The following is a 15,740-nucleotide window of genomic DNA, read 5'->3' as shown; positions in this document are numbered from 1 at the left end:
AATATTTAATTATTTTATATTATATTTTATAACTAATATTTTGTAATAATTATAATATAACCCAATATATATATAAGTCATAAGTCATCATAAGTGAAAACTGAAAACCCTAGGACTGTTTTTATCGTATGTCTGTCTTCCCCAATCCAAATCGACGCGAATCAACTTCAATAAAAAAAGAGTCGGAGACGCGGCGAGTCCGACGAGCGGCAGGCTACTACGGCAAGGCGGCGCGGCAACTCGGTAAGGCTGTGTGGTTGGCGGCGATCGCTTCTCTGCTATCTGTTTGGTGGCAACCACTTTTCTGCTAGTGAGGTTAGTGCACTCTTCTAACTCTTCTTAATATACTGCATGCGTGAATGTTACTGCATGCATGAATGTTTAAATGGGGTTTTAGTTTGTTGTTCACTTGAGAACTTCTTTGTTGTTTTAGTTTGTGAATTGTAGTTTTAGTTTGTATAGTAAGAATTATCGTTTTAGTTTGTGAATTGTCGTTTTACTGCATGCGTGAATTGTCGTTTTAGTTTGTATAGTAAGAATTATTCAATTGATTACTAAACAATTGTTATTTATTTGTTTACTAATTAGTTACTGCATGAATTATTATTTATTTGTTTACTTAGGTTTGCACTTCTGTTTAGTATATTCAATTGATTACTAAACAAATTATATTACTAATCATTACTAATCAATGATTAGTAATATAATCTGTTTAGTAATAAATTGATTACTAAACAGATTATATTACTAATCAATGATTAGTAATATAATTTGTTTAGTAATAATCTATTTAGTTGTTTGGTAATTGATTATGTGTATTAATAGTTAAATATTTATAAAATTATATAGGATGACAAGTAACAATACAAATGAGTCTATTCCTGAAGAAGTTAATGTGCAAGTTACAACTACAACTCCATCAATTTCTTCAAGTCAACCAATTGAAAGTAACAATTATGAAGAAGTCAATAGGGTTGATAATGATTCAATCATAACAAAAAAGCGGAAAAAAACATCTCCGGTATGGCAAAATTTTGAAGAAATTGTACTTGCTGATGGTACAAAGAAAGCAATGTGTTTGTATTGTAAGGAAAAATACTCTACTGGTGGAAAGGGTTCAAGCACTAGCCATCTTAAAAGGCACTCAGAGATTTGCTTGCAGCGAAAGTTGCATATTTCTCGAGAAAATAAGCAAACAACGATACAATTTCGCCCGCCTAGTGAAACTGGTGGTAATCCCTTTATTGTTCTTAATGCTAAATACTCCAATGAAAAGATGAGAGAGATTATTGCTGGTGGAATCATGGTGCATGAGCGACCATTTAGCATCGTAGAGGATGACATGTTTATGTGGGGTTTTGAATATGCAAATCCAAATTATAGAAGAGTCTCTCGTAAAACAGCAAGAAGTGATTGTTTGCAATTGTATGAAGCTGAAAAAGAATACTTTGAAAAAGATTTTGAATAATGTGAGTAAGATTAGCATTACAACAGACATGTGGAAGTCAAGTCACCAAGTAGTTGAGTACATGGTTGTGACAGATCATTTTGTTGATGCAAGTTGGAACCTTCAGAAAAGAGTTTTGAATTTTGTGAAAGTGCCTCCTCCTCGACGAGGAACAGATATAACAAATTCTATTTTCAAGTGTTTGAGAGGATGGGGCATTGAGAATAAAATATTCTCGGTAACTGTTGACAATGCATCTTATAATGATTCTTGCGTTAGAAGTTTGAAAGAAAACATGTCATTGAGTAGTAAGTTAGTACTTGGTGGGCAACTATTTCATGTTAGATGTTGTGCTCACATTCTGAATTTGTTGGTGCAAGATGGCCTTAACACTATTAAAGATGTCATTCACAATGTTCGTGAAAGTGTGAAATTTATAAATTCTTCAGATGCAAGGCTAAAGTCATTCCATGAAGTTGTTGAATTAAAAGGATTAAAAGAAAGGAAACTTATTCTTGATTGTCCAACAAGATGGAATTCCACATTCTTGATGTTGTGTACTGCAAGTAAATTTAAGCATGCCTTTTCAGATTATAATGAAAAAGAGCTACATTATAAGTATGCACCGTCATTTGAGGATTGGGACAAGATTGAGAAGGTTTGTAAACTTTTGGAGGTTTTTAATGATGCCACTCATGTCATCTCAGGTAGTGATTACCCTACTTCTAACTTGTATCTTGCTGAAGTTCAAAGGGTGAAAAAGGTTATTGATAATGCATCTGAGTGTTTTGACATGTTCATGAGTGAGATGACAAAACCTATGAAAGCAAAATTTGACAAATATTGGGGGGAGTGTAATTTGTTAATCTGTATTACATGTGTTTTAGATCCAAGGATGAAATTAAATGGTATTAAGATAACTTTTCCCTTATTGTATAAAACACCAAGTGATGTTGAAAAGAATGTGGACAAGGTGAAAAAGGCATTAGAAGATTTATATCTTGATTATGTGAACTTGTATAGTCAAGATGCTTCTTCTACTAGTGGACATAGTGAAGTCAATGTTGAAAGCAGCACTCTGGTTGATGGTGGACAACAAATGGATAAAGGGATGCAAGAATTATTGAGTATGGTCTACCAAAGTCAATCAATTCCTCTTACGAAATCAGAGTTGGAGACTTATCTTGAGGAAAATCTTTTTATTCCTTCTTCTACTTCATCCTTTTGTGCCTTGGCGTGGTGGAAAAATAATAGTCCAAAGTTCAAAGTTTTATCAAAGATGGCTTCTGATATACTAGCTGTTCCTATTTCAAGTGTGGCATCTGAATCCACATTTAGTGCCGGGGGAAGAGTCATTGATGAATATCGGGCTAGCTTAAATGAGGAATCTATTGAAGCTCTTATTTGTGGTGGGGATTGGCTTCGTAACAAGTACGGGCTGAAGAAAAAACAAAAGGTAAGAATTTACTTATTACTTTAATATTTTATATTATTTTATATTACTACTTGTTACTTTAATATTTATGATTTATGATTTATGACTTTATGAGCATTTGAACTTGTAATGGACTTCATTATTTATTCTCAATTTTTTTTATTGTGTAGGGAGATTCTGGACAAGAGGAGATTATGTTGAAGCCATGACTTGTTTCATTTTATGTTTGAATACTATTGTTGTTATTATGTTTAATGTTTCGTGTTTGTATTGTGGACTTATGATTTCTGTTGTTGTTAAACTTATGAGTTGTGAATATCTGATGGACTTTTGTATTATGGACTTGTAGACATGAAGTTATCAAACTTGTATGGTTTTTGTATTATGAATTCCTACTTATTATACTTGTGTTGTTTGACATTTTATTATAAAATATGAACTTGATTTTGTCATTTACGATTATTGGTTGATTCACTTGATTGTAATTTAATAACATGATTATTTTTTACAAGTATAATCATATATATAATCTATTAAAAGGCTTTAAAATGTAGGCTTTAAATAGGCTTTGAGCCTATTTAAATAGGCTCAAAGCCTATTTAGAACCTATTTTGAAGCCTTTTTAAAAGCCTATTTAGTAAATAGGCTTTTAAAAAGGCTTCAGGCCAGGCCAGGCCTACTGCAGGCTCAGGCTTGAGCCTAAAAAAAAGCCTACATACAGGCCTAGGCCCAGGCTCAGGCTTTAGGTTTTCCTAATAGGCCTAGGCCTAATTTTAAAAAGCCTGGCTCGGCCCGGCCTATTTCCACCCCTAGTATTATACTAGATCTCTATTATATTAGTAGTATTATACTAGATCTCTATTTCATGTCTTTATATACTTTGTATCCGCTGCTCTTGATCAATACACAGAAAATATATTCTCATCTGGTATCCGCTAGGTTTTCTCCCATGGAAAACGCCGGTGTTAATGACGACTCTGTTCTTGGTTCCTCTTAACGGACCGTTACCGAGACTCCTTCGGTGCCTGCGAGTGGTAGCCTTTCATCGGCTCACCACTTCGTTTCCTTAAAGTTGACCTCCCGGAACTATCTGTTCTGGCGGACTCAGATGCTTCCGTTTCTTGAAGGTCAAGGGCTTCTAGGGTTTGTTGATGGTACTACGCCCTTTCCGACGGAGTCACCGGCGCTGGCGTCGACCGCGGACAGCGCTCCGGCGGTGGCTTTCGATCTCCCGGCGCGGCAGCTCGCATGGCGTCGGCAAGACAAAGCCATCCTCTCCATGCTCATCTCTTCCTTATCCGAGGAGACCCTTCGTTTCGCCGTCGGCAAGGGTACTTCTCGGCAGCTTTGGCAGGTGATCGAATAAACCCTAGGATCGTCCACTCGCTCTCGCGCTCTCCGGATGCTCGGCGAACTACAAGGGCTCCGCCAAGGTGACTCCTCCATATCTGATTACCTTGGTCGCGCTCAGATGTTGATTGATGAACTGGCTTTCGCCGGTCGTCACGTTTTGAGTTGGATGATCAGAATCTGTATGTGTTTCGTGGTTTGCGCCCGGAGTTCCGACCGTTGGTGGCAACCCTAGCCCGTGGTGCTCCCGTTCCCCTCCCGGAGGTTGCGGATTTTCTTGTTTCGCAGGAGTGGATCTGCTCAGATGACGGCGCGGCTCTCAACGCACCGGCGGCCTTGGCCGTAAGCCATGGGGGTCACGGCGGCCGCGGTGGCAGTCCGCAAAACCGAGGTGGTGGCGGCCGCGGCAGGGGGCGCGGTGGTCTTGGCCGGGGGCGGTCCAACTCAGGCCCTCGGTGTCAGATTTGCAACAAGCAAGGGCATATAGCTACGGCCTGTTGGCGTCGTTTCACTCCTGATCCAGATCCTCAGGCGAATGTTGTCGTTTCTGGTGTTGATGGTCCTACGGACGACTCTCATCAGTGGTTCCCCGACACTGGTGCCACAAATCATGCTACCCCTGATCCCACCTTATTGACGTCCTCTACTACATATGATGGTCCGGAGACACTTTGGGTCGGCAATGGTACAGGTTTGCCTATTGTTACTATTGGTTATACTTCGTTAGCCACTAATTCTAGGTCGTTTCGTATGTATGATGTTTTGCATGTTCCTGGTTTATCTTCTTCGTTATTATCTGTTCAGCGTTTTGCTAAAGAAAATAATGTTTTTTTTTAGTTTCACCCTTCGTGTTTCTTTGTGAAGGACATTCAAACCAGGAACACTCTTTTTAAGGGGCATGCGTCCAGGGGTTTATATGCCTGGCCTGCCTCGCGTCCGGCTCCCGCTGCTTTCGTTGCTGCACGATCCTCTTTCGTTTGGCATATGCGGCTTGAGCATCCACACTCTCGGGTCCTGCGTCAAGTTTTAGTCTCTTCTAGTCTTAGTTCGTTTAATTCCAATAATCTGCCCAATATTTATTCCTCTTGTCAATTAGGCAAGTCGTCTCATTTTCCTTTATCGCGTGTTGAATGTACTAGTTCGCATCCTTTAGAATTAATATATTTGGGGCCCTACGCCGATACTTTCTGCAAATGGCTTTAAATATTTTGTATTATTTGTGGATGATTACACTCGTTACGTGTGGTATTATCCTATGCGAGCTAAGTCTGATTTATATGCGATATTTGATAAGTTTCGGTCACTTGTTGAACGTTCCTTCTCTCGTAAAATTTTGTCTTTTCAGTCTGATTTAGGGGGAGAATACAAAAAGCTTGGTTCGACTCTCGCGTCATTGGGTATTCATCACAGGCAGTCCTGTGGGTATACTCATGAACAAAACGGCAGAGTAGAACGCAAGCATCGCCATGTTGTCGAAACGGGACTGGGGCTAATGGCCCAATCCTCTGTTCCGTCTCGTTTCTGGGATTATGCCTTCGAAACTGCTGTGTATCTCATCAATAAAATGCCCACTCGTGTCTTGTCTGATAAGTCTCCTCACTATCTCTTGCATCGGTCTCCGCCCTCTTACTCATACTTACGAGTTTTTGGGTGTCTGTGTTTTCCTAATCTGCGGCCTTATAATCGCAACAAACTGCAGTTTCAGTCGTCTCCTTGTGTCTTTCTAGGATATCCTCCGTCTTTTAGTGGCTATCGTTGTTTAGACACTAACACTAACAAGGTTTTTATTTGTCGCCATGTGCGATTCGATGAGACTGTCTTTCCTTTTGTTGCCTCTGTTGATTCACAGGTAGCCGCACCACGCCTGGAGCCATGGGGTATTGGGCCGGTTGTGCCGCCTGGTGAGCCGAGTGCTGTATCGGCCTTTGATCCTCCTGCCGTGCCCGTAACCAGACCAGAGCCACACCGACAGCAGCCCGTTTCTGCCGAGCCGTCCGTGACCGAGTCCGAGCGGACAGTCACGGACCAGCCACCTGCTCGGCCGAGGGGCCGACCCCGTGGTCGATCTCGTCCCGCGCCCTCGCCCGTTCGGTCTCATACGATGAATACGCGGAGCTCGGGACCGCATGACCATGTTGCTCTATCTACTGACGTCACTACTGAGCCTACATGTTTTACTCAAGCGGTCAAATTTCCCGAATGGCAGGACGCAATGGATTTGAAATTTAATACCTTGGTGCACAACAATACATGGCGGCTTGTTCCTTTTAAATCAGGTATGAATGTGGTTGGCTGTAAGTGGGTGTTTAGAACCAAGAGGAAAGGTGATGGTTCGATTGAGCGTTACAAGGCTCGTTTGGTTGCCAAGGGATTCAATCAGGTTGCTGGAGAGGATTTCTTTGAGACCTTTAGTCCCGTGGTTAAACCGACTATGGTACGTCTTCTTTTATCCTTAGCTATATCTCGTGGATGGACTATTCGACAGTTGGGCATACACATTACACAATGCTTTCCTAAATGGCAATCTCGCTGAGAAGGTTTATATGCACCAGCCCCCTGGCTATGAAGACAAAACGATGCCCGGGCACGTTTATCTCCTTCAACGTTCTTTATATGGGCTTAAGCAAGCTCCCCGTGCTTGGTTCACTCGTTTGCATGATTTTCTGGTTTCTGTTGGTTTCTCACCTTCCAAGACGGATGTCTCTTTGTTTATATATTCACATGGCAATACTCGTCTATATTTTCTGGTTTATGTGGATGATATTTTGGTTATGGGTTCTGATTCGGCTCATGTGACTGCTCTTATTGACAAGTTGGCTCTTGAGTTTAAAGTTCGTGATATGGGTGTGCCCTCGTTTTTTCTGGGTATTGAGACCGTTCCGTTGTTTGATGGCATGCTTCTGTCTCAACAACGGTACATGAAGGATATTCTAAAACGAGCAGGTATGGTTGATTGCAAGCCCGTGACCACTCCGGTTTCAACCACGAAGGCTGAGACTGATGTCGTGGTACCATACACTGATCCCACTCAGTATCTCTGCTTTGCAGGTGCTCTGCAATATCTTACGGTAACTCGGCTTGATCTTTCCTATGCAGTCAACGTTTGTGTCAGCACATGCACTCTCCCTCTATTGCGGATTGGGCGGCTCTCAAGAGGGTGTTACGGTATGTAAATGAGACACTACATCTTGGTCTTAAGATTGTTTCTTCTCCTTCTCTGGATATTCATGCATATACTGATTCGGATTTGGCTGGCAATCATGATGATCGCAAATCTACTAGTGGTTTTGCTGTGTTTTTGGGGACCAATCTTGTCTCATAGGTTTGTCGAAAACAGCGTACTGTGACTCGTTCATCAACTAAGGCTGAATACAAGGACTGGCTGATGTCTTTACAGAGGTTACTTGGCTCGTCTCTCTGATGAAGGAAATCGGGTTTGCGCCACCTTCTGTGCCCAAACTCTGGTGTGACAATTTGGGAGCTACTTATCTGTGTGCTAATCCGGTGTTTCATGCTCGCACCAAGCACATTGAGATCGACTACCACTTTGTTCGTGATAAAGTCGCAAAGAAGGAATTACAAGTCAATTTTATTTCTACCAAAGATCAGATAGCGGATATTTTTACTAAGTCTCTTTCGTCTGTGCGTTTTAATTTACTCTGTTGCAAGCTCAATATTTTGGCTAACCAACCTTGTGCTTGAGGGGGAGTATTAGGACTCTACTAGTAGTATTAGACTATATCTATATTATATTAGTAGTATTAGACTAGATCTCTATTTCATGTCTTTATATACTTTGTATCCGCTGCTCTTGATCAATACACAGAAAATATATTCTCATCGTCCCTGTCCAATAACACTATTTAAGTTGTATCTCAAAATTTAAATTTTAAATTTATGTGCTTTGTTTCAATCTAAACAGGATTTAATTTTAAGTTTATTAATATTTTACTGGAAATTTAATCTTTACCGGAGTACATTATTTATTCATATTTTACTAAAATTTAATCTTAACCAAAGTCAATTATTTATTCATATTTTATTGAAAATTTAATCTTAACAGGAGTCAATTATAAATTAATTAATAATTGGTTATATTCGTTGAAAATTTACGTAATAATAATACTATTTCAAATACTGATTCTGTGTGATAAATTATTGTGAAAATAATGAAAACAATTTTGCGTAACAATTGGAAATATTGCTTTGAAATTCTACGTAATTTTATAAGGAAATAATGATTTATTAATTATTATTTACACCAATAATAGTAATTTGAATATTGTTTATTTATTTATTTTTACTATTTAGCTACGATAAGAATATATTAACAAATATATTACAAAATTTAATTAATTATATTAGTATTTATTAATATTCCATTTAAGTCAATATGTAATAAATGAAATCTCTTTTGAAGTACATATTTAATATACGGTCAGATTGTTTTTTACTATTTAACATATACGGTAAGAATATATTGACTAACATATTACAAAATTTATATTACGTAGTAAATATCCGTTATTTTGAAAAAGTTGCATGTAGATGGTACATATTTATTTTTTGTATTTCCATATACATGGTAGAAAAAAGGCACGAAAGTCAATAATTTTGAAGGAAAAAAGGAATATTAAAATCTTAGGAAATAATTATGAAGAGAAAAAGAATGGAAATTAAGAATATGTGGTAGCTTCTCATATTTTCGACAATTACTCAATTATATACACAATTCATAATTAATTCATTATATTAATAAATACTAATATTTAATATTTAATAATTTTAGTATATACAATAATTGATATTTATATGTATTGACCGAATATAAAAGGCTCACGAACTCATTCATTTTCTAATATTATATACTTTTAATTCTTCTCTTATATTTCTCAACTTTCTATTCATTAAATAGTAATGGAGTCAAATTTTCTCATTGCCGCCAATCTTTTTCCTATGAGGCTAGGACAAGGAAAACATATATACGCCTTCGGTTAATGTGTTGTTATTTGTCTAGAGAATATCAACGCACACCCGTGAACCACCAAACTATAGAGTGCTAAGGTACATATTGCGTTTATACATTATTTAAACAACACTTTATTTTTGTGATATTAAATATTTATTTATTAGTGATTCCCATAGGGAATTTGCATCCATTTACAAATTCTATGTCGAAAATTTCAGTAAACGTTTGAAGGAAGGAAAAGTTTATGAGATCCAAAATTTCATTGTGGATACCTCCCGCATGAGGTTTAAGTCATGCGAGCACAAATAAATTATGAAAACAAACAATGACATAGTGATAAGTGTTTCGGATCAAGATGATTCTGTTTTTCCCAAACACATGTTTAAATTCAAGAAGTTTATGGGTCCTCGAAAGCTCCCGGAGGTGTTGATAGCAACCAGTTAGTTGGTAAGTTATTATTAAAATTTCGTTCTATATTTAGTGTTATCTACATTCCTCTTTCATATTGTTCTAATTCATTCATATCTGCAAACTTATAAAGGTTTTGTTCGATTTCACAGATTTGATTGGTCGTGTAGTTTCCATTACTGAGCTAAAAGTTACTCAAGTCAATCAAAATCTTCAAAGGTTGATTTTTATTTCGTCGTTGAAGATTCTCGATATATATATATATATATATATATATATATATATATATATATATATATATATATATATATATATATATATATATATATATATATATATGTACATATATACATATATAGAGGAGTGATCACATGTGGTCATGTTGTTAGGTGTGGTCATATGGTCAATTATAGGCCATTAGATTACATAGATCCAATGAATCATATTAATCAAGATTTTTTCAGTATTTTCGCGCACATTCTCTTACCCAGCGAACTGCAAGGGTAAACTCGTCATAAAACACCGGAATAGGGGAAATCACATGTTTGTGTGTTTTATTACACTATTGGTGCATGTTGTCAACACTGTTGGTGTATTCTGGAAGCCGGCCGCTATAAATGGCCATTGTAATTACCATAACACAGGAATACACCATTGGTGTGTTTCACTGTGGTGTGTTTTATTACACTATTGGTGTATGTTGTCAACACTGTTGGTGTATTCTGGAACCCGCCCGCTATAAATGGCCACTGTAATTACCATAACACCCCCACTTACCAAAACGCGCGAAAATTCTCAGAATTACCACTGCCATTAGATTAAACTGATTCAACGACACAGATACGACCACACGACCATACCTAATGACATGACCACATATGAGCGTTTTTCTACATATATATATATATATATATGTATATATGTACATATATACATATATATGTATATATGCATATATACATATATATATATATATATATATATATGTACATATATACATATATATATATATATATATATATATATATGTACATATATACATATATATGTATATGTATATATATATATATATATGTATATATATACATATATATGTATATGTATATATATATATGTATGTATATATATATATATGTGTGTGTACATATATACATATATATATATATATATATATATATATATATATATACATGTATACATATATATATATATATATATATATATGTATATATATATATATATATATGTGTACATATATACATATATCTATATATGTACATATATATATATATATATATATGTACACATATATATATATATATATATATATATATATATATATATATATATATATATATATATGTACACATATATATATATATATATATATATATACATATACATATATATATGTACATATATACATATATATATATATATATATTATATACATATACATGTATATATGTACATATATATATATATATATATATATATATATATATATGTACATATACATGTATATATGTACATATATATGTATATATATATACATATATATGTATATATGTACATATATATACATATATATATATATATATATATATATATATATATATATATATATGTATATATATACATATATATATGTATATATATACATACATATATATATGTACATATATATATATATGTATATATATATATATATATATATATATATATGTATATATATATACATATACATGTATATATGTACATATATATATATATATATACATATACATGTATATATGTACATTTATACATATATATATATATATATATATACATATACATGTATATATGTACATATATATATATATATATATACATATATATGTATAAATGTACATATATATGTATATATATACATATATATGTATATATATGTATATATATATATATATATGTATATATATATATATATATATGTATATATATACATATATATATGTATATATATACATATATATATATATATATATATATATATATATATATATATATATATATATATATATATATATATGTCTTCTTTATTTGTATAAATAAATATATAGTCTTTATCACGAAATGGATTTATTTTTACTCAAGGAAAGTCGGTTGACAATAACCCTATGGGACGAGCACGTGGATTCTGTGTTGCCTTTCTATAATGGTGATTAGACATATTCATTGATTGTTATACTACAACTTTTTAGACTCAGGATCACTGATTGTAAGTAATAACCCAACGACAAACTTCAATTTAATTGTTTCGATTATACCTATATAAAAATTGTTTTTATATTAGATGGTGAAGTAAGGATTTCCAATTCCTACACTGCAACAAAGGTTTCGTTCACCTATAAATGCCCCGAGTTTTTCACTTTCAAGGAGAGGTATTGGGAAAATTTACTTTTTTACTCACCATATAATATGTACTTCATAACATCTTTTACGATTACGAGTTATCTATTTTAAACAGTTTGCCTAGGTTCTTTACTTCTATACGGAGTATAAGCTCAAGTTCAAGAATCACTGGATTTGGATAATTGGAAGCTATGTCGAATAAGAATATCACAGTCACTTCTTTGAAGGATATTTATGACAATAAGAATGTCAAAATCACAACTATTGAATTTATATTAAATTCGTTTAAACATTCAACTGCTAAATTGCTAACGCATTTTACTTATCATTTATAGATAGGAGAATTTTGGGTCGTTGGAGAGATTATAGACACTGAATGCGATTGGTACTTCACAGGGCTGTGGGAAGAAACTTCAAGACGATACGGACAAAATGTACTGTAAGACATGCGACAAACAGTGGACTGACGAAATAATTAAGTATAGAGTGGTCATTGTTGTCCTGGGATGACCAAGATGGCCAACTTCTAATATGAGGCAATGTTTGTTCGTCTCTGTTAGGGATCACTGCTAGCGAGTTGAAGGAAAAGTATTATGGGTAGTGAAATCAACACTTTATTTTTTACCATGTTAATAATATTATCTGTTTTTTAATATTTATTGTCTTTTTTGGTTGACCTAGGATGGTTGTATGCCCAATGAAATTGAGGGATTGGTTGGAAAGACCATGAAGTTTAGGATAGTCACACGGCAAAATCAATTCGATTATAGGGGAAATGATATTTTTACTGTTTTAAGAGTGGAAAATGACGAAGCAATAGCTAAATCAGTCAAAAAAGTGAAGAAGGAGGCGTGGTTAGGAAGCTTGCTGATCAAAAAAAGTTCAAGGAAAATTTAGAAATAGGAAGCAACATATATTATAATTATTGTTAATTTAATCGTTATTATAACACACACACACACACACACACACACACACACACACACACACACACATATATATATATATATAATATAATATAATATAATATAATATTTGAACATATGTCAGTCAGAAAAGAATGATTGAGTAGTAAAATAATCAAACATAATATTAGCAATACCACAATATTAAAATTCATATTTCTATTCAACAATATTATATTATTCATTTTCCCGTTAAAAATTATATTCTTCATTATTAGTTTTATAATTCTCCGTCAATTCTATGTTAAAGTTACTAAATTTCAAACTCCCATTAAAAATTAACTGCATGGCTAAATTATTAAGATTTAAATAAAAAATCCTTAAAAACATGCATGCTTAACTCCTAGTTAAAATCAAACTCAATCTCACAACTCCATGTTGTACTCGAACACTCCTAAATGACCTATAAATATAGCCCAAAATCTAGCACTTCATTACCAAGACTGAAACAGAAGATTGAGAAAGAGCAATTTGGAGCTTGACTTTTCAATTTGGAGCATTCCATTCTATTAACTTTAGTTTCTATAGGTGAAGAAAGGATTACAAGTTATTTTTTGGTGATTATGTAGTTTATGTTTTTTTAATGTTGCGGTATAAAATGCTATATTCATGTTTTAGTTTCCTTTTATATTTATTTATTAGTTGTTTTTTATTATAGTTGTTTCTCTTGAATTTTCATATATTGCAGAAAGTATTTCAGCAAGGCATGGGTGATCATCATTTTAAATTTTATTGGGTAATAACAGATTAACAGTTTCAATCCTTTTTAAAAATCTTATTTCAGGCTATAACTAATTTCTTTTATAATTAGGTTGATGTTGAGGCATAGTGCTGGATTGAAGATGTAGCATTTTCCTCTTTTATATGTATCACATTTTACAATAGGTTTCAAGTATTCTGCTATATACAAATCTGTTTTTTTTTTTTTTTCAAGTGTATTAAGATTGATTCTATTATTTTGAACAATAATATTTAGAAAATTGTGTTCATCGATCTCTAAAACACTAAAAAATTTATTCTATTGGATTCAAATAACTTAATAACTTACTGTATCAATAGATTGACAATGGTGAAGTTGTGGGTGATAGTTCAGTGGTAAAGAGACACATTCTGAATGAGTTCTCATCAACCCAAACATCAAAGAACAGAGGGTCTCTCAGTGTTAACCTTAAGGAAACTCATTGATTATAATTTGTGTGGTTGAGGTGTCTGTTCGGTAATTTGTGTGGTTGAGGTGTCTGTTCGGTATGGACAATGATGTCTGGTGGCATTTTATCTTATATATATATATATATATATATATATATATATATATATTATTGTTATTGGGTTTCAAAAAAAATTGTGCCTGGTGACACATAAGGTTGTTTACTCTGGGCTACTAGTGACACATAAGCTTTTCTAAGGTTTTGTAAAGCTCATGTAATCAGTGGATTTTCAAGTTTTCCAAGCACCTATTCTTCCAAGTAGTTGATTGCATTGTAATCAAACTGTTTGGATGGTTGAATTATTCTTTTGAGTTCTATAATATTGTAAACTATTGAGAATATGTACTTTTGCTAATTCTTTTATTTTGTTAATAGACTATTATAGGTTTGAGTTGTATGGTAAAGTATTGAGAATATGTACTCTAAACTTTAAAAGGTATATTACTAATATTTTGTTAATAGACTATTATAGGTTTGAGTTGTATGGTAGAGTATTGAGAATATGTACTCTAAACTTTAAAAGGTATATTACTAATTATTTCTATACTTTGAACATACCCTTGACAAACTATATATCCTATACATTGTTGATTTGCAGCCTATGATAAGTTTAAATATCTGTAAGTAACAAGCTCAAATTTTATTAAACTTTCAATTTCATATAATTTACTTTCTCAACCTACTGAAACACAAAGAGCTAATAACACCTCCACTGAGGCTCAAACTCACAACCTTCCAAATAGAAGTCCAACCCGGGTACCATTGGACCACATAGTCCTGGTTTTTTCAATTTTATATAATTTGTATTGAAATTCATATATATATGAATATAAAAAAGATAAAAAAAAATGCAACAAACACTTATAATGTCTTCTGCCAATACTTCAGAACTGCACATAACACAAATACACTACATACATAAATTTGTGTTTATGCTAAATAAAAAAAAAATTGTAGTTCATAAAATTGTATTAAACAAAGTGAACTTAAAGAATAAAATTCCCACTTCTTCTTAGGTTAACTCATTAACAGAAATTGATTAGTGATACCCAAAAAAATATTTTTTTTTTGAATAATAAGTGGTAATTTTATTAGAAATAAGCCACAATAATGTCAGGAGGGATTAGATCCCAGTACATAGCAGTATGATGCTGGAAAGCTGTAGATGCTAAGGTATGTGCTAAATAATTGTTTGATCTAAGAATAAATTTAAATGAAAAAAAATCAAACGAAGATGTAGTTGCCCTGCAGCTATCAATAGCATAGCCAACGTACGAACAAACCATAGATGGTGGTGAAGTGAGATAATGCTGAAGTGTCAGGCAATCCGTATATAGCTTTATAGACCACTCGCCCCGATCCTTTAACCATGACAAGACCTCCTTGCATGCAATTTGCTCGGCCATGAGTGGTGAAAAACAGTCCGGGAGAGGTGCACTGAATGCTGCAATATATCCCCCGTTTGTATCGAGAAGTACTGCCCCCGCCGTTGCCTTGCCCGTCTCGTGGAGGAAACCAGCGTCGATATGGCAGATTCTCGGTTGTGGCAGACCGTCCGTAGCTG

The 15,740-nt window shown here is 34.0% G+C and overlaps 1 protein-coding gene across 1 annotated transcript; it reads left to right on the top strand.

Annotated features, from left to right (window-relative positions):
- Positions 1 to 2,139: 2,139 nt before the first annotated feature.
- LOC109155103 (zinc finger BED domain-containing protein RICESLEEPER 2-like) lies at positions 2,140 to 3,112 on the top strand. Its single transcript, XM_019302838.1, has 3 exons — positions 2,140 to 2,154; positions 2,471 to 2,903; positions 3,053 to 3,112. Exons 2-3 carry the CDS (start codon positions 2,547 to 2,549, stop codon positions 3,089 to 3,091), a joined length of 396 nt encoding a protein of 131 aa, XP_019158383.1. The 5' UTR covers positions 2,140 to 2,154; positions 2,471 to 2,546; the 3' UTR covers positions 3,092 to 3,112.
- Positions 3,113 to 15,740: the final 12,628 nt, after the last annotated feature.

This window comes from Ipomoea nil, unplaced genomic scaffold (assembly GCF_001879475.1).
Source record: "Ipomoea nil cultivar Tokyo-kokei standard unplaced genomic scaffold, Asagao_1.1 scaffold2690, whole genome shotgun sequence".
NCBI classification, from domain to species: Eukaryota; Viridiplantae; Streptophyta; class Magnoliopsida; order Solanales; family Convolvulaceae; genus Ipomoea; species Ipomoea nil.
This window is presented reverse-complemented; position numbering and strand designations above follow the sequence as displayed.

Excerpts from the sequence above, each read along its gene's own strand:
- LOC109155103 (XM_019302838.1), top strand. The coding sequence starts at position 2,547 with ATGGATAAAGGGATGCAAGAATTATTGAGTATGGTCTACCAAAGTCAA. Across the intron at positions 2,904-3,052 it reads GGCTGAAGAAAAAACAAAAG|GGAGATTCTGGACAAGAGGA; the intron begins GTAAGAATTTAC and ends TTTATTGTGTAG.